Source organism: Sinocyclocheilus anshuiensis, unplaced genomic scaffold (assembly GCF_001515605.1).
Source record: "Sinocyclocheilus anshuiensis isolate Anshui unplaced genomic scaffold, SAMN03320099.WGS_v1.1 scaffold809, whole genome shotgun sequence".
In the NCBI taxonomy this organism is placed as follows: domain Eukaryota; kingdom Metazoa; phylum Chordata; class Actinopteri; order Cypriniformes; family Cyprinidae; genus Sinocyclocheilus; species Sinocyclocheilus anshuiensis.
This window is the reverse complement of record NW_015540878.1, coordinates 213366-239313: the sequence shown is the minus strand read 5'-3', so window position 1 is coordinate 239313 and position 25948 is coordinate 213366. Positions and strand designations below refer to the sequence as shown.

At 36.5% G+C, this 25948-nt stretch overlaps 1 protein-coding gene across 2 annotated transcripts in view; it reads right to left on the bottom strand.

Annotated features, from left to right (window-relative positions):
- The window catches only part of LOC107688303 (netrin receptor UNC5B-b-like), an 86327-nt gene extending 81703 nt beyond the window's left edge, over positions 1-4624 (bottom strand). For both annotated transcript variants that reach the window (XM_016485923.1, XM_016485924.1), the window contains exon 1: positions 3956-4624. In XM_016485923.1, coding sequence (XP_016341409.1) covers positions 3956-4043 — 88 coding nt within the window. In that variant the 5' untranslated portion in view covers positions 4044-4624. The remainder of the gene's footprint in view (positions 1-3955) is intronic.
- Between the last annotated feature and the right edge of the window lie 21324 nt (positions 4625-25948).

Genomic DNA, 25948 nt, shown 5'->3' with positions numbered 1-25948 from the left:
AAAAATACCATCTAAACTTTTCTAAAGACAGTAAGTTCCCCTCAGACATGCATTCATATAAACTCCTACACCTAAATCAATCGCGATTTGTTTAGCATCTCAACCGATTTGAATCGTCAAGTATTTGAATCGATTTTCAACCAGCTCGCAGTTAATCGTTACATCCCTAATATATATATATATATATATATATATATATGTATGTATGTATGTATGTATGTATATACTGTATATACACATACACATACACTTAAGTCTGAGGTCAGTAAGATTTTTTCGAGAAAAGTCTCTTATGCACACCAAGGCTGCATTTATTTATTAAAAAAACATAATATTGTGAAATATTATTACCATGTAAAATAACAGTTATCTATTTTTCAAATATATAAACAAATGCAAAAAGTTATTTATTCCTATGATGGCAATGCTGAATCTTCAGCAGCCATTACTCCAGTTTTCAGTGTTACATGATTCTTCAGAAATCATTCTAATATCATATTTGGTGCTCAAGAAACATTTCTTATGATTAGCCATGTTCAAAACAGTTGTGCGGCTTAGTATGTTTTGTAACATTATAAATGCCTTTACTGTCACTTCTGATAAATGTAATGCACCCTTGCTGAATAAAAGTTAGTGTATATCAAATACCGACTGATATAAATGTTTTTAAAAAAAATAATAAGTAATCTGACAATTCAGCATGTAATTCAGTCAGGCAATAATGAAGTGCTACTAACAACCCTCAACAAGTTTCTGTACCGCCACTCTCACACCTGCCTGCACAGACAACACGTCCAACACCACTTCAGAAATCCATTGCATCATAAACAGATCACACACACAACCATAAACTGCTTTAAAATATTAAAGAGGGCCACTTTACAGTGATGAATAATACAGTATGGGGGTGAGTGGAAAACCAACGATCTCCTCCAGTGCCCTCTCCTCACCCCTCTCACTGCCTCCCACAGCGGCCATAAAGCTAATGCACACCACAAGACTGGCGGTTCAGATCTCTGCCAGACCTCTCACCGATCCATGCATTCCTTCCTTCGCATTTCCCTTCCTCTAGACCTAATTACAAGCCTTACTGGTTCTCTTCCTACCTAAGTTTTCTTCTCTTTGCCTTTTGTAGATTTTGCATTCATAACTGAATTTCACAACGTGAATCTATCTTACCATTCACAGCAAGCAAACTCAACCAGTTGACCTGTTCTCAGAGATAACCAATTATCCCCCCACACCCTGGACTACCGGTGGAGAATTCCGGCAGTCTTGACTGGGAGGATCCGACATGTTATGCTCTCTCTATTGCATGATGGGCAAGCATGAGGACACCTCCCTACTCCATCTTGACCTTAGGCACTTCAGCTTGACCTACACCCGCCCACTTTTCCACCAGCAGCGCTGGTCACTAGGGCTGAACTTAATCCTCTTGAAACTGTCCAAACAATACGAATCAAAAGTTTAGGTCTTATTCAGAGCAGTCTCGGGTGTGTTATCTTCTCCAACTCCCAAAACACGCACCCATGCGCACAAATCCAGACAGTGTGACTCCATTGCGTATACAACAGCACAAGTCTGCCGCCTCGATCCAGCTCAAGCGTGTATACAGGGACGTTCTGCCAAACAAACACACATGCATACACACACACAAACAGGGAGGAGAAAAGCTGATGGGGCAAAGGAGCCAGAAGTGGGTTCCTGGCAGTCTGGGTAATTAATGTGTGTGTCAACACTGAGAGAGCTGTACCATACAGGAAATCTGAGCTCAGCACATCCACAATACAGACAGACAGGAGGGGGAGAGGAAGAATACAGGAATGGACAGAATGAGAGAGAAGATAAACGTTATCCATCTTGACTCTGATGTTTTATGGATGATATGAAATATGCACTGGCATCTCCGTCTCAATGAGAGACAGGCTTGGAGTACTTCTGTCTGTAAAATCTAGACGGTTCATGTATGCAGAAGGAGTTTCTCACATACTGAATAGGTGAGATCGGGGCAAGTTGTCACTTTTTACACTACAGTGAATAATTCTTCGAGTGGGTTTATCTAGTTATTTCTTGACTACAAAAAAGCAACTGAATATTTTCACTGTTATTGCCCAGAGGAAAAAATTAGTTTGCTAAACACAAATCCAATAACATGGCATGTTGTCTCACTACAGTATGATGGGGTAAGTTGTCACAACAATCTATTAGAGGCTGTTCAGAACATTTTTAACAGGAAATCAATTATAAAACAAATTCATAAAACAGCAAAAATCTAGAAAAACGATGAATACTGTGAATATAGGTTTTATTAATTTATAACATTTAAAACAACTTGTTCTTATACATATCCTCAAAACACAGTTCTCACCTTTTCAGTTAAAACAATTTTTAGACAACTTCCCTGTGTGACAACTAGCCCCGATCTTGTCTTTACCAAAAACCTGAGGTCGAAATAAGCATGTTTTCTACAATGGTCTCTGATCAAGGGCAAGGACACTTAAACTGCAATTCACATCCGTCTCCAAATCTGAAGTTAAATCAACCTGTCCTTTTTCTTTCCGATTTCTCTTTCCCGTTGGAAAACCAATCAGCTAAACCCTTTGAATGTGCACTTCTGTGTCAATCTGATTACATATGTGGCCAGAGCGCAGAGAGGGAGAGGGATTTCTTTGATGCTTCATTGCTTCCTGTCACTTCTAAGGTCAGACAGAAGGTAGGCTAGCCTTCATACAGAAACAATAACACATCACAACATGATCCACTCATGAATATTTCTCCTATGTATGGTAAATAATATCCAGAACTTGTCAAATATGTCAGTGAATGGTTTGGTTATTTTTATTAGGTAATTTTCAGAGGAATTGCTATATGATCATTGCTGCCAATTCAACATTGTTTCTTACAAATTCTTCTGTAAAAAGTACTTAAACAGTATAACTTGCAGACCACATTACCTTTTACAAATGAAAACAAAATTAAGCTACTTTCAGCAAAATGCATTACTCCACAAAATTAAGCTTTAAAAACATCTTCAGAGGAACTTCCACCACCACTTAATCAAGAGCATGTGCTGAACATAACCCTAAACTACATCAATCGGAAAAGTAAAATAACAGAGAGGAAGACATTTCAAAGCAACACACTTTAATTCAGAACTCACTATCTCTGCTTTCCCTCAGATGTTGTTTCCTTTTTTACAAGGTTTATTTTTTCTGTCTTTCAGGAGCCAGGAAGGCATTGAGCTAAACCTTAATTACTCCAAGAACACCAGGGGTTCTGCTTTTTATCCGCTGCTTGGAAGCTCAGCATGGCAAGCAGAAAGAGAGGAGATCAACAGAATATTCCTCTCTGAAGGCAGAGAGAGAGAGAGAGAGGGATGAGTGCACATGCAGCAGTCACATCCCTTCATCTGGTTCTTAGTTATCTATCACACTGCATAGATAGATAGATAGATAGATAGATAGATAGGGTTTTATACAGTGTTTAATATTTGAAATGAACAGTGCCACCTGTTATATTTCAGTGATAATGCATGGAGACATTTAGTAAAGTGGATCAACAAAAACATTATTCAATAGATTTCCCCCATAATCCCTCTATTAATGCTTCTGTCTCTTGTAAAAGGTTGCAGGAGCTTCTATGCAATTTTTACAAAAGTAGGCCAGAAAAAGTAGCTTGCTTTCTTTATAAACGACCAGTGAGTCACATGCTGATGAATATAAAAAAATCAAAAGGCATCACTTGATAGTCCACAAATGTTGAGAAACACAAATCCTGCTCGACGACCTCATTATCACTAAACTTATCTGTTTTGGGTGTGTGTGTATACGTGAGTGTGCGTGATAAAATCCACTCCTGCTCTCCCCTATGTTTCAGACCGAAAGTATAAGGAAGTGTTTTATTCTTAATACGTACACTATTCATATTAACATTTTCTTATTAAAATGGCTCGTACCTGCGTGGATCACAAAGGCTGCGCAGAGTAGAACTAAACCGAGCAGGGAAGCGGGACATTGGTCGCGGTGTATCCACGCTGAGAGCATCTTCACCCGGTCACGCTACTGCCAAACGTCTCCCAGGTGCTCTCGCTCCAGTCGGCTGAACTCTCGCTGAATCCTCTGAGAAGGATACTTCAAATATAGTGTGAAACGTGGAGGCGGGTTCCTCCTTAAACTTCACAAACTTACAAAAGAACGCACCGTGGTTTATAATAAAACCCCAAATCACGAAGCGACAAATTTTGAATTAAAGTTGCATTAAATGTTCAGTCAGGCACATTGCAGTCTCCCTCCGTAGTGAGACACAAAATAGCCAACAACCTGCGTAAAGTTCATCTCATTCACAACTCCACTGAAGCAGCGAACGCGTTTTCTCTGGTACCGTTTGAAAACAACTGAATTTTCCGCGAACGGATCGAAAACAAAAGTACTTGACAGCTTTATTCCTGTTGGGACGAGTAGAAAAAGTTGTCCGCAGGTCTCCGCTGTTATCTGTGGAGCGCCATAGTCCTGACGCTGCCGCTCTTCTGTGTCTGGAGTACTGAGTGTAAACACACGGACACGGGGATGAAGCGCGAGCCTCCAGACTCTCATCTCCCATCAACCAATCATCAACCTTCACAGACCCACACTGAGCGCTGGCTAGCAGAGACGCGAATAGAGATGTGAATGGAAACACGGAGACGGATTCTGGGATTCACGGGGAGGAACAATATCCATTTTATATATTTTTTAATTATAGCTAAATTAAAATGATTTTGTAATTTTACAAGGAATTGTATTATTATTATTATTATTATTGTCGTTGTTGTTTTTGTTGTTGTATTATATATTTTAACAATATAATTAAAACATAATTGTTTAGTTATAAGTAACCGTTTTTCTAATAAAGGTGAGCTGCGTTCTTTGACCTTTACCATGTAATTAATCATGATCTTCGGTTATTATGATTAATTAAGGGTGATTTGGATGAAGGGTGTTTAGAATGTGTTCATGTTTTTAGTATTAGTGTTAGTAACACAATCACAATTTACTGTGATGCCTCCCAGCATGTTTCATTCACGTTCAGTGCATTAATGAACGTGTTTTGGGGAACACCACAAGAGGGCGACAGTTTCTACATACGCTTTTGAGTCATTTTAGATGCTGAATATGGGCTGATTGTCCAGTGTCCATTTGGTTTCATTGTTACCCTTCAGAAGGCTGCAGTCAGAGCACTCACGTTTTGGTTGTGTAAGCAGGAACTAAAATGTAAACAGGTTATTCAAATTGCAGTCTACTTACCACAGGAAGCAGAATCTTTTGTAATGCAGATGGAGGAGGACCATCATTTTGGAGTCTGGAAAGGGCAGCAGTTCCTGATTTGCAGGTAGCAGACAGGGAAAATGCTCTGTAAACAACAATTTAATTTATATTTAGTGAGAGTTTAGACTGATTTGTCAATGTTAAAAAGTGTAAATGTTTACTGATCTCAAATCGAAAAAGTTCTGACATGTTTTATAAAGGTGCAGCACTACAACTTTTTCTCCCCATATATTAGGTTCAATTCTTACATTTATAAATACGCTCTATTTACACCTGCTAAAGTAGCTAATAGAAAAAAATACATCCTGTGAAGACATGCTAAAAATGGTGGTTGTAAAAAAAAAGTCTTGTTAACTGTCAGACAGTGTTCATGCTAAAATGACTGTGTCTGGAAGTCTTTAACACAAATCTGACTTTGAAAGCTCATAATCCCCGCGGACCAGTGATGATTCCCCTCATCTTTCATCTTCAGTTTCCTGGAACCTGGATGTGTTTCAGAATTCAGAGTTTAGTCTGGTCATAAAATACAATAAATACGATTTGTCAAGCACTAAAAGAGTGAATGATTACGGGAATAGTTCATCCAAAAATGAATACTTACTAAAAAATATATTCACCCTGAAGCCATCCGAGATGTAAATGAGTTTGTTTCTTCATCAGAACAAATTTGGAGAAATTTTGCATTTCATCACTTGCTCACGACAGTGGTTCCTCTGCAGTGAATGGGTGCCATCAGAATGAGACTCCAAACAGATGATAAAAACATCACAATAATCCACAAGTAATCCTATGACTCCAGACCACCAATTAATGTCTTGTGAAGTGTTTATTCAATCCATCAAGACTTTTTTAACTTCAAAGCATTGCTTCCAACTAAAATGTGAGTCCTCTATCTATGATAATGCTGTTTCTCATGAAAAAGTAATCTCGTCTGAATCATAAGACAAATGTGCCCCTTTTACAAGTGCTAACAGTCTAAAACAGTTCTAAACAAATGTCAGTGGATATTGATGTTAGAGGACAACAGGGGATGGACTAGATCATATTTTGTCCAGAAGCAATGGTTTAAAGTTAAAATACCTTAAAGATGGTGTAGCGAATCAGCTCATAAGGGAAATATATCAGGTCGTAAATGGCTCTGGTCTTAGCAAAGGTGTCGGGGTTGCCATGGTAACCAGTGGCCTGTGGTCATTCGCAGACATCCTGGCGCCCAGTCTATTGGGTGAGGGGTCTGTGACGACTTGTTAATCTAATGAATAACTGATTTGTTAAATCAAATGAAAAATTGTGTTTTTGATTGGTCCAGATGCTACAATGGATTTGTTTCTTACAAACACACAGCTTTTCACTTCACAAGATGTTAATTGAAGAATTGGAGTCATGTTGATTACTTATGGATTTCTGTGATATTTTTATCATCTGTGTGAACTCTCATTCTGACGGTACCCATTCACTGCAGAGGATCCATTTCTCCAAATCTGATGAAGAAACAAACTCATCTACATCTTGGATGGCCTGAGGGTGAGTCATTTTCAGCAAATTTTCAATTTTGGGTGAACTATTACTTTAATACTCCTGTTCAAGAATCAGTTAATAATGATAGCAGATTTGTGAGCATGGACATAAAGAAGTACTTTGCTGTATCTTTAATTCAGTCCATAAGACGCTGCCACTAGCTGAGCACACTGTCATAACGATTTGATCCTCTGCCAGTGTCATCAGCTCAGATAAGTTTGCAGACTACTAATGGAACACGGTTTGCTTTCATTACTTCCCATGCATATCTCAAACACATCTTCAGTTACTGTGCAGATGGCAATTGCGATAAGATTTGCGGTGCTTCAGACTGAATAATGTTGAGATTAATTGGAAATGTAACTCATGATGAGCCGTGTAACAGTGAGGTGAGACTAGGTAAGGAGTGAGAGTGACGGAAGCGTGGGGGTAAAGAGGGTGAATAATGGATGATGCTGCTCACTGAAGAGAGACAATGAGAACATGCACATGCTATTATAGTCATTATAAGAAAAATGCTTAAATAAATGTCTAGCCCCGCTCACATTAAAAATCACATTTTGAAAAGCATACAACTTGTCCCTTAAATTCATGAAGGAAAACCCTAAAAATAGTCTGCAAGTAATAGAGTGGGATAACAGAAAATTATTTTCAGGAATTATCAAGCTGACCCAAACCACAGACTAATTATCCCTGCTGTGCCAGAAAGGAAGTCATTCCATAGATTTCAAGTAAGATATGTTTTCTTCTTCTGATCATACTATTAAGCTTGATTAGGATGGTAGCATGTTCTCATGTAACACCATCATGCTCCCATGACGCTATTACATTAGGGCTGTATGTATTAATGTGTATGTAATGTATAAAGACAAATATGTAACCTTATGTAAACTTTAGAAAAACATGTAACTTTTTTTACATGAGAATATATTAATTTTTACTGAATTCATGGTTTAGTATGTATAATGTTTGGGAAATTGTTTATTTTCACCTCATTATTTGTGTGTGTGGTTCAGGTTTTGTCAGATTTGTGGGAAACAAACGTCCCTATAAAGAAAGTAAAACCTGAATACCTTTACAACCTTCCCACATAAAGGGAATAATGTTTGAATTAAAATATAAAAATGCAAAAAATAGGTTACATTTAAACGTAGGTGTAGGGTTAGTGTATAGACAATAAATAGACAATAATTAGCTCAATATTAAACATTTTGTTCCCACAAGGATTGTAAAACCTGACACGAACCTTCCAATGGTCCCCACGAAGAAAATGACTAAGTAACACTTTAATTAAAATCTAAAATTGCAAAAAAATTCTCTGTAGGTTAGATTTAAGGGTAGGTGTTGGGTTATAACATACAGAAAACTCAGTATGATAACATTGGAAAGGCCCTATAATAATGGGTGCGTGGTTATCAGTATGACTTGTGAGCGATTCCATGCTGAGTTCACCTGTCCCACCTTGTTCTAATCCCCAGGTACACCTGGGCCCATGGGCCGCAGGGGCTTTTAGCAGATTGCATGGGCAAGACTATTACTTGATTGTTGCCCTAGAAACTCAGCTCTCCTGCGGGGGTATGGGGAAAAGCTAATGAAATGAAAGGTGCCACAACAATTGGGAAATGCAAAAAAATTCTCTGTAGGTTAGATTTAAGGGTAGGTGTTGGGTTATAACATACAGAAAACTCAGTATGATAACATTGGAAAGGCCCTATAATAATGGGTGCGTGGTTATCAGTATGACTTGTGAGCGATTCCATGCTGAGTTCACCTGTCCCACCTTGTTCTAATCCCCAGGTACACCTGGGCCCATGGGCCGCAGGGGCTTTTAGCAGATTGCATGGGCAAGACTATTACTCTGATTGTTGCCCTAGAAACTCAGCTCTCCTGCGGGGGTATGGGGAAAAGCTAATGAAATTAAAGGTGCCACAACAATTGGGAAAAATGAGAATTTTCTGTTCGCATGCTCCTTTGAAACCGTTCCATCAGCTCAATGCTGAAATGTAGGAGTTGGCCTTAAGCTAACAAAGTAAAAAAGCATGGCAGAAAGGTCAGACAGAGGTTTCCAAGAGTCTTTACCTTCTGACTTTTCAATTTCAGAATCCCTTGCTTGTAATATGTGGAACCGTGGACTGGATCATTAATGAGGGAAACAGATCAAAGTTCTGCAAAACTTGCTCAAAAAGGAATTATTTATTAGTGATAAAAGACCCAAGAAATTTCCCATTGGAACAGCTAACGTATTTGCTAAAGGTTAATTTAACTCTGAACAATACACTAGCAAGTACACTACTGGTCAAGTTTGGAATAATTATTTTTTTATGTATTCGAAAGAAGTCTCTTATGCTCACCAAAGCTGCATTTATTTTTGCTTTTGTTTTTTTTTTTTTGCATTTAAGCTGCAAAAAATCCTCAAAAAGCCATGAACAAGAAGGAGTAATGGCTGCTGAAAATTCAGCTTTGCCATCACAGGAATAAATCAATATATCCAAATAGAAAGCAGTTGTTTTAAATTAAAATATTTCATATTATTGTTTTATTACTGTATTTTGAAATTTTAATTTAAAACAAGTGCTTTCTGTTTGAATATATTGTAAAACGTGATTTATTCCTGTGATGATTACTCCATCACTGTAACATAATTCTTCAGAAATCATTCTAAGCTAATTCGGTTCTTGCTCATTTTTTGATGAATAGAAAGTTCAGTGAACAGCACGTATTTGAAATAGGCATGTTTTGTGATTATAAATGTCTTTATTGTCACTTTTGATCAATTTAATACGTCCTTGCTGATTTTAAGCAGTATTTATTTATCTTTAAATCTTACTTACCACAAACTTTTTAATGTACAGTATTTTATAACTGTACTGTAAAAAATATTAAACTGTACAACTGTTTTCAACATTGATAATATGAAATGTTACTTGAGCAGCAAATACCATGCCATGCCAATTGCCATCACATGAATAAATTACATTTTAAAATGAATTAAAATGGAAAAGAGTTCTTTTAAATTGTAATAATATTTCATAATATTACGGCTTTTACTGCATTTTTGATCAAATAAATGTAGTCTTGGTAGCACAAGAGACTTCTTTCAAAAACAATAAAATCTTAATTATTTCAAATTTTTAAAACAGTGTAGATGTTCTACAAGAAAATACAACTCAAATTTTCATACTATAATTTAGCATAGCATATATTAAAACAAAGAGACAAAACAAATTAATTGAACAACATTTTCAGATCTCAAATAGCTTCCAAAACCCTGGCATATCTCATATTCCTGTTGACGAGTGGTGCGGGTAAACAGAATTTAATCAGAAATGCATGTTTTTGTTTGTAATTACATGCTGACAGAGAAAAGCACAATACCTTTCAGAGCTGTCAGTTGTACTGAAGACCTACAGTATTCCACACAAAATATAGGTTTGCCACTAAATAGCAGGTTATTTTTTATGTGAGGAGATTCATCCTAAATTGTTTCTAGGGTAAACAGACCCATTCAGTATAGGAATGAGTCAGCGCTCTGTGAAATAGCTGGGTCCTGGCTGATGCTTACACTATGTGGCATTTAGAGCACATAAAAGCAGCGCGGATCTGAGTAATCCAGTCCTCACAACTCACTGTCACCTGCGTAAATACCTGAGCACGAAATATGAGATTTGAGAAGACGGAATAGTCTGCTGAGAAGAAGGCCTCTGCATCTGGCAGCTGAGTTAAATGTGAAGAGGACTCACTTACAATATTTATTTCCTCCAAATAAGCAAATATTCAAGATTACATTGTTTGAATTATGAATCTGATCATTTATAATTGATTTTTAAAAGTAGTAGCTATCTGTTGAGGCTCTGATTGCCATAGAAACATATTAGTTCAATTAAATATGGTTGTTTCTTTAAGTAGCCACACAATTGATCACCATGGAAGCATATTCGTTCCATTAAACAATCTTGATTGAAGTATCCACACAATTACTCCACATTTGCAGCATACATGCAACAAAACTGATTTGAAGTAAGTGGCAGTACAAGATTAGGCTCTATTGAGGCTGCTTCTTTTCCCAGCGTACCAAGTTCACATCTGTGAATCTTCTCCTCTCTTTCTCTGCTCATTTATTTAGTTTGTCCTCCTCACACATTTAGCTCAAGCATAATGGGCTGAGAATGAGCCAAGCAAATGGATCTCATCAGGGAGATGTAAGTTGATTTATCCAAATCAAGAATAAATTTGCACTCTTTTTATGTGTGTACATGTATGTGCGTGTCCTATTGATGAAGGCTAAATGGTTAATTGAATAGCATTTGCCTTCATAAAGGCCTTTGGGAACATGGACTATAAACACTGAAAGTTCAAATGTCAACATGGGTCATATATATTAGTCAGTGATGTGGTGTAAATCCATAGCATAGTGCATACTTAGACAATGGTATTATTTTCCACATATTGTATAGCTTGAGTGGTGTGATAAAATACAACAATGTTCAATATGCAGTTAAATTCATTATTACTAATTACTGAAATAAACAATTCATAATTTGTGTATACAGTATGTTGGTATATTACATGGTTTGGTTTTGCCTCGTGTACCATATTGTATAACTATATATTGTTTGTACTGTATTTTATAGTGTAGATTGTTCTGCTACTGTATTGCACAGTATATATTCTATTCTATTCACCAAAAATATAGTTCAGCATTCTAACTGTAGGATGCCAAGCAGTGTAGCTAGTTTTTGAATTAAAATAGAATAAACATAGAATAAACACTTAAACTCGTTGTTAATAGTTATTGAAATAAATAATTCATAATTTTTGTGTGTGTGTGTATATGTGTGTGTGCGCGCGTTTTTGTGACAAATGAGGACATAAATTTGTATAATGACAAAGGTATGACATAGGTATTACAAGGAGAAGGTGACTTTTCAGATGGGATGTCCCCACTTTTCACAAAAACAAACCTGTGTGTGTGTGTGTGTGTTTGTTTTGCCCCATGTACCATTTTGTATAACTTTATATTGTTTTTTACTATATTTTATAGTGTGGATTGTTCTGTATTTCTCTCCTACTGTATTGTAGAGTCTCTGTTCTATTCTATTCTGTTCTATTCTATTCTATTCTATTCTATATTCACAAATAATATAGGTCAGTATTCTAACTGCAGGTTTCCAAGCAATGTTGCCACTTGGTGCATTAATATAGAATAAACAGTTAAATTCATGATTAATTATATAAATAATTATTACGATTAATGATAATGTGTATTTTTTGTATATTATGTTTTTTGCCTCTTGTTGTATAACTGTACATTGTTTCATAATATGTAGATTTTTCTGTATTGTTCTCCAATGTATTGTCTATCTATTCTATTCTATTCTATTCTATTCTATTCTATTCTATTCTATTATGTGTATTTTTTGTATATTATGTTTTTTGCCTCTTGTTGTATAACTGTACATTGTTTCATAATATGTAGATTTTTCTGTATTGTTCTCCAATGGTATTGTCTATCTATTCTATTCTATTCTATTCTATTCTATTCTATATTTACCAGTAATATAGTTCAGTATTTTAGGTTGCCAATCAATGAATGTACTTGGCACATTAATGTAGAATGTGTGTTCACAGGTGTGATAAACAGAATTAAAGAGTCTAAAATATCCACTTAATCAAACGTCATCTTAGCAAAGTAACTTATGAATGTACATTTCAGAATTAAGTGGAACATTCACTAGGAGCAGTCAACAAGCAGCCAGAGCAACCACAGGGGGAAAAATATATTGTATGGTTTAGAAAGTGTCAGGTGTTGAAAGTGTAAGTATGTGTGTGTGCACACTAGAATTAATGAGCATGGGACAAGGAAATGCCACCTACTGGCATTTTACACAAACAATCTCTGGTTTGGTGAGGAATCGGGGGGAAACGCCTGAGGGCAGAAACATGTCTTTTGCTGTTCTCTCTTATTCCCTCCATCATCCTTCACTCCATCTCTCCTGGACCACCTCACTAATGATCGCTCAGAGTCTGGGAAAAAGCTATGCATCATTTACTAGGAGCTCTGGAGACAGAGAGGGAAAGAGGGAGAGGGGAAGAAATAGGAAGAATTAAAGAAAGGGCGAGAGACTAAAGAGAGACGAAGACCTAAATGGATTGGAGATAATGTAATTTGAAAAAAAGGGAGCATGACGTAGAAAGAGGGAAAGAAAAACAAGAGGAAAGAATTGAATTGAAGTAACAGAGATAGAGAGAGAAGGACTGAGGGGTGACAGTGGAAATGAGAGTGATGGAAACACAGTGTGCTTGTGTTAATTTCATTGGCAGAGAGATCAGAAACAGCTGATGAAATCTGTAATGTCTTTGACCTTCCAAAGTCATGGCTCCATTACTAAAAAAACAATAGAACCCAAGGGTATAAATTTTGCTTCAAATTAAAATGACCAAAAAACAAAGACTAAAGATGATCAACAGGAGGGTTCATGGAAATAACTGTTCCACAGTATAAAAGGTTTTAAAAACATTTTAACATAAAAACACAATATTGCCAGTTGTTTTGTTTATTTTTGCTCTTATTTTTGCTCCACCTTTGGAAACTGGAACTGAAGCCTAAACAGGTGGTGTTTCATTTCTGAATGAATCAGTGGTTCTAAACAAATCGAATGAGTAAAGTAATCAATAACTCACTCATAATGACAATTTCCTGCTTCGTTTCGAAATGAATCAGTTTTTGAACAAACTGTTTAAATGAATGAATCAATGACTCACTCAAAGACAGCTGTCTGTTTCATTCCTGAATAAACAAGTGTTTTTGAAATAATCATTTGAGTAAATTAATCAATGACTAATTTATCTGTTTCCTACCTACATAAATCCATGTTTTTTAACTAATCAAATAAGTTAATTAGTTAATGATTGACTCATAAAGACAATTGCCTGTTTCATTCCTAAATGAATCAGTGTTTTAAGTGAGTGAATAACTCATACAAACAACTGCTTGTTTCATTCCTAAATGAATCTGTGTTTTTGAATGAATCGATTTAGGGAATGAATCAATGACTCAATGACAAAAACAGTCGCCTGTTTTGTTTCTGAACAAACTGGTATATTTAAATGAATCTGTTGAATGAATGATGAAACGAGTCACACTTGTAGCATGCTAACAATGGAAAATGTAGAAAAACTCATCGAAAAACCCTCAATGGACAGAACAAAATGCAGAAACACAGACAAGCGAAGTGATACAAACAATGAAATGTCCTGAGCCAATCAAATTAGAGGACTAGAATTAAATGTATAATGCTCAACTATAAATGCTTCTCACCTTCTCCGTGTCGTGGAACAGCGAAGGAAACATTAATTTCTATGTTTGGCAGTGTAAATAATAGCTGGAGTCAAAGGTTTACACCAAGATTAAACCCACGGCCAAATGCATCCATCCAATAAAGCATTTAAAGGGTTGTCGATCTCATAAATGTCTTGGTTTTATGAGCAGCTGGATGTATCGACTGTTTTGCAGTATCACAGTAAAATGAAAGTATATCTAACGATCGTCAAGGATAGCAGAAAGCATCTGCCTTCCACGTGAGCTGAGCTTCCCAATGCTAGTGGACGGGAGAGAGAAGGAGCGCTGTGCACAGAGTATAAATGGAGAAGGTGAGAAAGCGCTGGAGGCTATAGGAAAGAAAAGGCCCATTCTATTAATCATGGCTTTGATGGAGGGCGCCATGGAGTGACAATAAGTTCTGGTGCTCCTGCAGCAAACCACGGGTCTCAGCTGCTGCTGGCCTTCACTGCAGCTACCTAGAAAGACCCCCATGGGCCCACTGCTCAACCCCACTCTATAAAAGAGACAAGTGGAGACTAGCTTTAGGTAGCAAGGGATAAAGTAGAACAGAGTTATGGAACAGCAGTTCTTTGGAAAAGCTATAAAAAAGGAGCCAAACAGAATGTGTGCCTTTTATTTGAAGTCAGACTGAGAGATGATAGGAAAATGCTTGTATATTATATGTCACAATGGATTTTAGAAATCTAATAACCACCTAAAGCCACCACTTGTCACCTTTGGTTGTAAGCAGACTGTCTGATAAATGAGTCTTATGACCTCAAGAATAATAGCGTGCAAATGTTCTGTTCTGGACTACAGCTGCTTGCTGCCTTGGTCACCTTATTAGAGGCCTATATAAAGGTCCAGGTGTGTGTACGCTCTGTTTGCCTGCACAGGCTCCTGAATCACACCAATCTCTCCTCCTCCTCAGGGGTGAGAGATGGAGAGGGGAGGAAATGAATGAAATGGAAAAATGAGAACATGAAAGATTTCTTTAATGCTGTGTTACTTTATGTGGTCATTTGTGAAGTGCGAGATGTTACATTACTGCGGCACTCAAGCAATAAGGCATGAAGTGTCTGAAGTATATTAGGAATTTCCTCTTTTTCTGGCCATTTCACCTATTTTCAATATACCATTTACTTTCTTTTTATGTTTTTAAACAGATTACTTGGATTTATAGGAGCTTTCTGCTGCTTTCTGCTGACCATGTAAAACCTCTTCAAATAAATATTTTGTTGTTGTTGTTGTTGCACAGATCCATAACAATTTGTTCTATTTCAGCTGTTGGTGTTATTTTAACAATATTTCCACCAAACATTACTCCTAAAAATATGTAAATTAGAAAAAGTCAAGAATTTGGTCGGTTGCATGACCCATAATAATAATGAGAGATTATTAAAACATTAAAAGACATTAAAAGAAACATTATCATTGTCAATGCTAAAAAAAGTTTTTTCTTTTATTTATCAAAGGATTCTTTAGAATAGCATTTATTTGTGAAATAATTGTAGAATTGTATTTGAATTTTAATAAACAATTCTATTTTTTTTATAAAAAAATTCCTTCTGTAACTGTTGATTTATTTATAACATCCTTGCTGAATAAAAGTACTAATTTCTTAAAGAAAGAAAAAAAAAACTTAGCCCAAACTTTTGAATGGTAGTGTATATTAATATTTATTAATAAATAGAGATTATGTTTTATCTGTTTGCTTTTGATGACACACATCAGGCTAGTCACTTGTGCAGGGCTCTAAACTTACAATATATATATTTTTATCAGACATTTGGCAGTTCTCACTGGCTAAATATCCTCCCCAAGAGGCACATCAGCAGCAGCATGTAAGCCCAAGTTGCAGGTTCGATTCCACCTCCTGCTGATCCTGTGATCCAATCCGCCAACCACCCGATGATACTCCTATCTCAAAACCGCATGAATCACAGACCAGTCTAATCCATCTTACATTCTTCTGTTTGAACAAACAGTGATAACAGAACCAGAACTGCGTTAAGTTATGTATCGAACTAGCAGGAAAATGTAATAAAGTTTCAGCACAGGTCAATTTAAAAGACTCGATCAATATTTTCCTGTGTATGCTCTTACTCACTCTTATTACAGACACTGTTCTGTGGTATTAACTGACATTTGGTGCTAGTGATTGGAGGCAAAATGAAGAGGAGATGAGCATGGGACACTTCCAAATGTGTCTTTGAAATGGCATTAGTCCCATAAAACAGCCGTGATCTAGTGCATGGATGGGGGAAATGAAAGATTGAGAGGAGAATAAGGGTAATAGACAACGATAGGGAGAGGGGGAGTTTGAGAGAGATGATAGAATAAAGGGTTTTTAGCCTGCGGTGTTGTAGCTTTTCTTGGTGAGGTGTGAGGAGAGCACATATTTCCCTGAGTCTAAACGGGAGCAGGGCAGCTCAAAGAGGTGCTAATTTAAACGCAGAGAGACACCTGGACACCTGATTCCAGCTATCCACGGTCCTCACACAATGAGCACACAAGCCCAGCTAAATATAACTCTGCCACACGCTTGTTCTTGCTCACACACACGTCATACCCTTACCGCTAGCATATGTGTGTCTACCTCAGTCACATAAGGTGCATCTGTCACACCAGGCTTGTGAAAAATAGATTTATTAACATTTGAAACATTTAAGATGGAATGGCACAATCATTTGGCAAGGCATGTTTATGCCCTAATTACGGTTTCCCTACTGATTTTAAACTTTGAAAACTTTGTTGTTGTTTTTTTTTTTGTGGAAGATATCATTGTCTATAGCTGCAAATTGTCTTTGCAAAAACTCATTCAAATATGTTATATATGTAGCTCAAACTGAAATGGATGGTGCTTAGCAAGGTCATGGGGTTGATTCCCAAAGAATGCACAAACTGGTAAAATGCATACCTTGAATGCAGTGTAAGATGCTTTGGATAAAAATGTCTGCCAAATGCACAAACGCAAACTTTCTCAATCCAGAGGAAATATTTTAAGCTATGATAAACACTAAGGTGTTATATGTCAAAAATCTTAATTTCATTGTCTCCTTTGATACCAAATTATGGACAAACTATAAGGACACAATTCTATAGTGCATTGTGATTTATTTTAGTGGGGAAAAAAAAATCCAAGATGGCAGTAAATGAAAAAAAATGCTGAAAAGTATTGCCAAAAAGAGTTTACATTTTAACTAAAAATGTGTGTGTGCTATGCATTTTTATGCTTATTAGTGTCTTAACTTTATTGCAATCAATTGTGAGTCGAGTCTCCTGTGCCATATTTTGTGAAGCAGTAAAAACAGAAATATTGTGAAATAATTGTTTTCTATTTGAATGCGTTTTAAAATGTGATTTATTTCTGTGATGGCCAAGCCATCAGTAGAAATAAATGTTCAGCAGCCATTACTCCAGTCTTTAGTGTCACATGATCTTAAGAAATCTATTCTAATATCATTATTTGATGCTCAAATAACATTACATTTTATTATCACCGTTGACATGCTGTTTAATATTTTTTAGAAAACAAATTTGTCATTTTTTCAGCATTTATTTTAAATAGATTTTATTTTTATTTCACTGTCACTTTTGATTAATTTAATGGATCCTTGCAGAAAAAAGTTATTTATTTATTATTTTTTTTAAAAGAGTGGTAGTTTACTGTTAGAATGTTCTCTTAGAAGGTTGCTACTTAGTTAGCAGGCAGTTCACTTAGTTTTGGAACACAACTTATGCAGAACTATCATGCACTTTGCACATCAAAAATTGTGGTGTATTTTGGAATAAAACTGAATGTCTTAAAAGCTCAAGCCTGAAGCATAATTCAATCATGAAGACTGTATTTTTCTCAGATGAAAAGATCAACAATTTAGAAGAATCTCGCTGTGTGCTTTTAACTCAGGAACGGGCTCTACGCTACGTGAACCCTTAGCACAGAAATCAGAGTCCGAGTTCAGTCAGGCCCCTGCAGAGGGCTCTTTTCAGACAGCAGGGGTCCAGAGAACATAGAAGACAAAGAACTGCTCTCAAACACAACACAGAAGGAGAGAACGGCTGCTCGCTCTCGGGAGAGGAGAAATGCTTTTCTTTATTCTTCTCTCCTTCTTATGTCTCTGTTTTAAGTCCGTTCTCCAGGGCAGCCATTGCACTGGGGAGCTCTTTAAGCTGAGGATGTGCATCGTACACAGATGTAACAGAACATGAGCTCTTTAAAGCTGCAGCGAATCAATGGTGCTACATTCACTTTTTCAGATGGATTTTGAGCTGTTGTTTATACCGTAAAAGCTGAATTACAGCATCTCTCAAGTACTTCAAAGCTATTTTGTGCATGCATTAGACTGAAAATCCCAAATGGCTACCAACAAAACACATACAGAAAAAGAAAGAAAATTAAAAACATTGTTCAAAAAAGAGGAGGACAGGAGGACAGACAGAAACAAACTGTTGGAGTCAGCCATCAGAATCAGATTGTGAGGTTGGCCGAGCAAGAACACACATGATTCAGATACAAATTACCAGGCGCACAGTGAGATATTCTGGCGCCATGCAATCCATTCAGCATCATACCAAACGCCCAATACACAGATGTTCAAAATCAATAAGAAAGGAGTGAAGAAAAAAAAATCAAGTAAGAGAAGAACACCTGAATCGATGAACTCCTTTAGGGTGGAACTGCACCGTATGCAGATATCCATGTATACCTTGATATCAGGAGTGTGTGGTGGACTTCTGAAAAAAAAAAAAGAATTAATTCCTGTAGCATTCTATTGGTATGAATTGAAACATAACTCATCTTTGCACCAGTGGACATCCAGTGTTTTAAAATAAACATAACTTTATCATCCGTTGTATGGATGGACGCTATTATAGTTAGCGTTATAGTTTTCCTTCTTGGTGTAAGCAAACCCTTAGTGCATAAAGAGTACAACTCTGAACTCTAGCACTGCTTATTTTTACTGGCACAAATGAACATCCTAATAATTTACTAGTCAGTTCTTAATAGCAAGGATATGTGTGAAACTCTAATTTTATCATTCACTTTATTCGCTCCATTGAAGCCAATGTTATTTTATGTATGTGTTTCAGCCTCTGGTCCAGTTCAGAAAAGGGCAGAAGGCAGACTTCCAAAGAGCACTGAAACAAACGAACACCAGTACACAAACACTCTTTCAGGCATCAGTGCAGCCTGTGGCCGCAGATGTCTTGGTCATTATTGACTTGTGACTGTCAGGCTTCTTCCTGAATCATGAAGTGAGAGAGCAGAAAGACATCCCACCACTCAGACATTCTTTTATCAATAAAACAGGGGGAAGGAAAAGTGTGGGAGTAAAACACAGAGAAGAGGAAGCAGATAGGGACCCCAAAGCACACAGCAAGCCGTCAGTGCCAAAATCAACAGATATCTTCAGCTGCTGGAGTGTAATTCTGAATAACACTTTTGATTTGCTCTGGCATTGTTATTGCCTTCTTGCAGACGGAGTACCATTACAGGCATCTTACAGGGATCATTTACAGTAACGACTACGCCAACGAAAGTTTGTTCATCAGAATAATCGTCATCAATATACTGAAAAGTGATAATTGTTTCCTGTGTGTTGCGACAATAATTGAATTCAATTAAATTAACTAAATAAAAATGCCATTCGGGCATATTCAGCAAATAAGGTTTTTGATTAAGATTTGATCTAAGATGCTAAAGGCTTGCACAATGTATTAAGCAATTTCACATCTCTGCATGTAAACAAGATTTGGAATCTGTCTTTCAGGGACAAATGTTTAAATGCTTGTTTTTATTTCATTATTTCCATAACAGCCTATTGATCGTCTCTCGGATTAGCGTAATCTCACACTTAGATTTAAAATAGAATTAGAGAGTTAATCTGGACTCGGTCTTTATCAACATGAAGAATAATCCAAACTGATGAATTAATTTCACTCTAATCAGCATAATGGGAAATTGTTTTTTTTGTTCTGTTAAATGTCAAATGAGGTCAGAGGTATGCAAATTAGACTATATGAATATGGTAACACTTTAGTATTGGGACCAATTCTCACTATTTACTAGTTGCTTAGTATGCCTATTATTAACATAGTGGCTGTTTATTACTGCTTATAAAGCACATATTCTGCATGACCATATCCTCTATCCTTAATCCTACCCAATACCTAAACTTAACAACTACCTTACTAAATATGAATAAACAGCAAATTAGGAGCTTATTGAGGAAAAAGCCATAGTTAATGATTTGTTAATGGTAAGAATTGGACCTTAACATAAAGTGTGACCATGAATATTTGTTGGATGATGTTTCAGAATAGCTGTATAATTCTATTTATATACTGTATGTTATAGAGGAGGCCAGGGCTAGTTGATATAGTATGTAGCAATGTATATATTTATACAGTATTATACATACATAATGTTTTCTCTATAAAAAGGCAAATAATAGGATATATATAATAAGATAGTGTTAGAATGCAATGGGGTATGTTGGGGTGTTATTTATTTAGTCAATAAAAGTTAAAATATTCATTACCTTTTTTTCTTTAGCCAAGAACACGGCAACTTTGAGGAACATACCATGAGAAATATTCTAGAGTAGAGTGTTTTTTATTAGAGTAAAAAAGTGTGACTAGTTCCAGCCTCCCCTAATAAAAATCAATCCTATATTGGTATTCCAGTCTTTCTGATAATGTTTATGATGTTGAGCGTTTGTCCACAGTGGAAAAAAACTTCTATATTTGAATATGTCAGAATTTTAAATATATAATTGAAACCCTGAAAATGTCTTTGTGTATATTTGTGCTTGGGGGCTGTCGGTTGTTAGACACTCAGCTAAAGGCGTCAGACATATGGCTGAAATTAGATTACACAATCACAAATGTCCCAATCAAGACCTCATGCATAATTCATAGCTGCGCCTCACGGCATGATAATTACTTAATTAATATCCTGCCAACCTGAGGCTCCGCTGAGACTGGACCGCCTGTAATCCCATGCCATGCCAAAGCAAGCAGCGTGCCCTTGGGATGGGTGAGCCTCCACCGTGGGAGCTCCTGATGAGCATTCAGCATTGCAGACTCCCACCATGTCACTGACAGTCACCATAGAGCTAAATCCGTCTTGCTTGGACCTTCTTTTTTCTTTGCTTTCTTCCCCATAATCTGGCCGATCCAATAATGTTCTCAGCTGGGCCTCGAACAGAGAGATTTCTCCCCTGTGCCGTTCCCCAAGCCACATTCCCAGGAGCCGCGGGGTGACGGTGGATTTGTGCTGCTGTTCTCCCTGAAGATGGATTAAACATGATTGATATGAGAGGACGGGTGGTTTTCAATAAAGGTCTCAATCACACAAGAATGCATTTTTATATCCAAGAAAAAATGATTTCTTATGGCCCGCATTAGTCTGTGTCACATTAATCGCTACAGCAATCCCCAAACTAAAAGCTTAACCTGAATTTGATGAAAACATTCTTGTTCTGTAGATTTGGCCAAGCTGATTATTGTCAAATAATTGAAATACTTAACCCATTGCTGTTACATAGCAAATCTGTCGGTACCCCAAACTGACCTTGTTAATAGTTCATTCATTTCCACACTGACAAGCCTGAATGAATTTCTTTGAATTACAATATGAGCTCATTAGTAATCATTGACGTGTCTACATAACGAGTGATTCTGGCACCCATACAATTTCAAATGCTTGCTCATTAGTAATCATAGATAAATTCAATTCAATTCAAGTTTATTTGTATAGCGCTTTTCACGATACAAATAGTTGCAAAGCAACTTTACACCAAATTAGGTTTTTACAATATTTAGTAGTAGCTTATCAGTGGTGACTGTCAGTTAATAAACATATGGCAGAAATGTACGGAAAAATCAATTAAAGACGTAATCAAACAGACGATGAACACTAATAACAGCAATTATTATATGATGCAATCAAACTTATAGCAAAATTTGGTAGTTCTGTATGTTGTTTCAGGGTTGGCATCATCTGAGGTCCTCTGAGGGGTTGGCATCATCTCTTCTCAGGTGTTCTGGATCCAGACTGAAGCTTGTGTAAATCATAGTTACGTGGCAAAAACAGAAAAACGAATAGAGACATAATTAGCGTAGCTGCTGTTTCAACCAAGTTGCAAATTGTAATCCAAGAGATTCTGTGTGCTGTTTTTTGGTCCAATAAGTAATATCTTTGTCTTATCTGAATTTAATAGCAGAAAATTATTGGTATATCTACATAAAGTGTGATTCTGGCACCCATACAATTTCATACGCTTGCATAGACACTGAAACGTATACTATAAATATTGATAGCATCTAAGTGTAACCATTTTTACAAATGAACAACTATGTAGATCTACATATATTTATAAATCCTTTCAGGTTGAAAGAATTCATATAATTAATAGGTTGATTTTGTTGTATTTCTGCAATGCGATTTATTAAAAAGGTTCAAAGTCATCATATTTACCTAATTTGACATTGTAGGAGTTTCATGCTGTTCTGTGTTGTTTCCAAGAACTGCTTCACTCTACCTTTGCCTAAACATTAAAATGCAAAAATTTGTGTAAATTAATTATTTAATTATTACTTCATTTATTTTAGTTTGTCTTAAATTATCTATATAAAAGTAACTGTAATTAAAATTACTGTCACCATAAATTTATCTTACATTTTGCAAACTGAATTGTTGAAAAGCGGTTAGGTTTAGGACAGGGCTGCGATTACGGGATATTGTATAATGCATATACACACACACACACACACACACACACATATATATATATATATATATACTTATAATATAAATATAACACAAATAATTGCATGAGAAATACTTTAACGTTTTAGATGCTGTCAGTGCATCCATATCGTATGTTTCAGCATTTATCCACACATAGAAAAACTTACTACTAATGAGTTCAAGCTGTGATTTACACTCAATGTTGTGTGAACTCATAAATGTTACAAAAACTTGCTTAAGGCAAAAGCAAGGAATATTTATCAGCAAGGTCTCTTTGAAATAGTTACTTAACCTTTCCCTCTTCCTCTCTCTGGCCAATGAGCAATGTGTGCAGACAAATATGAAGCAGTAATTAACATCATTCTTTGATTATAATTAATTCATATAAGGCCTCGTGGAATTAATTAGAACCTAGTAAGCACGTTTTAAGCACAGAGGTGTCAAAATGGTAATAAACCAGGCAAGAAAGTGTTAATGTAAGTACGAGTGTTTGTGTACATCTCTCCTCTGGGCTCCCAGTGCCCAAGCATCCAGAGACATGGCAGAGAAACATCCTACCGCCACCTAATCAATCAATTCCCACTCTGTGGGCCAAATCCATGTTACTAATTACCCAATCAGAGTGGGCAAACTCCCTCAGACTGTCACACCAAACCCCACAGGGGTCCCTAGAGACCTGCTCCGTCTCTTCCCATCATTAACTTCTCCTGTCCGCTCCCCTTGTCCAGACACTCCCGAGAGCAGCCAGGAGATGTGGGTAATTCAGTGGGCAGTCTCTGAGGTGACCATGCGCCTCGGGCCTGGAACAGTAGAGGACACATTGCTCCCTCTCTGTCTCTTCTCACTTTCTCTGTCTCTCTTAAAGTCCCTCCATCTCCTCTCGCTCTCATTCGCTCATGAGAATCTTGCTGTCCCGTCTACGTCTCTGTTTAACCTAACACACTCTTTTATCCTGCCTGTCCTGTTCCCTCTTTATCAGAGATTGCACCTCTCTGCTCCGTCTGGAGGGAGAGAGAACGAACGCATCCTTTCCCCCCTGGTTACTAACGGCTCTGTATTCTCACAATTTGTCTCCACCTCAAGCTTTTTCTCTTCTGTGCCGCTCAAATTAAAATTACTGCACTGAAGCAGAAGGTCTGTTGAGCAGCAATGTTATTATGCTAATTAAACAACAGATAAATAGGAATGTCTGGCTGTATCTCAGAAGCCCACTGTACTGCAAACCGATGTTATGAACAAAATGTACAGGGCACAGAATGTTTTTCCTCCCATTGACTTACTCTGGAAATTTAGCATAATTAGAGACAAAAATCTGTCATTATTTGTTCACCCTCATCACCAAAACTATTTTTTCGTGCAATTAGAATAAATGGGGATTGAAACTTTTAAAATGGTATATAATGTTGTGTTAAGAAACATCTAAATTTCACTGAAAATCCACTGAGCTATTTGGTGTGTTCATGAGAAAAGAAGAGATATCTAATTAGACATCTAATCTTCTTTAATCATGGTTCTTTTCAATAAATCAGCTGATTCCGTTCACAAAACCGGTCCTTATGATTCATTCACAAAATCAGACTGATCCACTTCTAAACTCACTGATTCAATGATCCAGAGGGGGAAAAATGTATAGCTTAGCTTCGGAAGACTGTATAGGTCTATATTGTACAAATCATTTTGGACCACTTTCCTAAAACTTTTAGTTTTTTTTTTTTTCTTAAGCTTTAAATCTAAAAATAAATTAAGCTGAAATACAATAAAGGAGAAATCTAAGATTAAAAATTTAAGATGAACAGCTTAAAAAATAAAGTGTTAAAATAGCTAAAATTACTAAAAAAGTATTACAGTTACTAAAACTGAAAAAAAAAACTAGGGATAATTAGAAACCACAAAACTAATAAAAACAACAAAAGCACGAATCACAATAAAACTCAAATTAAAATGAAAACTGAAAATGTAAAAATAAAAGCTAATTTTAAATATTAAATACCGTTACATTAAACACATTTAGACACTTTTTTTGGGTGAACTATCCAGGGACTGTCTCTGCATGTACATGCTTCATTTCTACACTGTCCTACTCATCAGAGATGAGATCACTGCAGCAGTTTTCTCCACTGATGCTTCTCTATTAGGCCGCATAACAGTGTGATTATGACCTGTGATAAATAGGGAAGCTTAGCTGAAGCAGTAAAACATAGTATTAGTGTTTAATGAGCTACAAACTGCCATCTGGTTTTGTGAAAAGGTCACTTTCATTGGCCAGATACTTCTTTTCTTTCTTTCTATATTTTCTCATGTCTCTCATTCCCAATTTTCACTTGATTCCTCTTCAGCTCGCACTAGGAGGTAAAAATATATTTTTCTGACAAGTTGATGCAATGGTTGTACCATTTTTGGAGCTTGCGCACAGACACGGATTCGGAGGAGGAAGTTTCAAAAACAGTAACAACAGCCATAGTGTGAGCTATCACAGCTACAGAACTCTGCCAAAGCAAACAGGAAATCTATGGAGAGGATTTAATCATGAATTAAAGGTTTTCTCCAAAGCAACTCAATGACATCAGGTTTTTTCCCTTCCCAGAACAAAAGACTGTTTCATGCTTTTGGATTGAACTGTGTAGGGGAAATGATTAATATACCACACACACACGCACACGCACACGCACACGCACACACACACACACACACACACACACACACACACACACACACACAATAACTGTTTTCATTTTTAATATGTTTTAAAATGTAATTTTATTTCTGTGATGGCAAAACTGAATTGTCATTACTCCAGCCATCATTCAGTCACATGATTTTTCAAATATGCTGATTTGGTACATATGAAATATTTCGTAAACACTTTATTTTAAGGTGCCCTTGTTACACATATTACATGTACTTACTATTATAATAACAATTAATTATGCATAACTACATGCAAGTAACCCTAAACCAAACCCTAACCATACAGTAAGTACATGTAGTTAATAAATATTACTCAGTACTTAAATGTATAATTACACTGTAACAAGGACATCTTAAAATAAA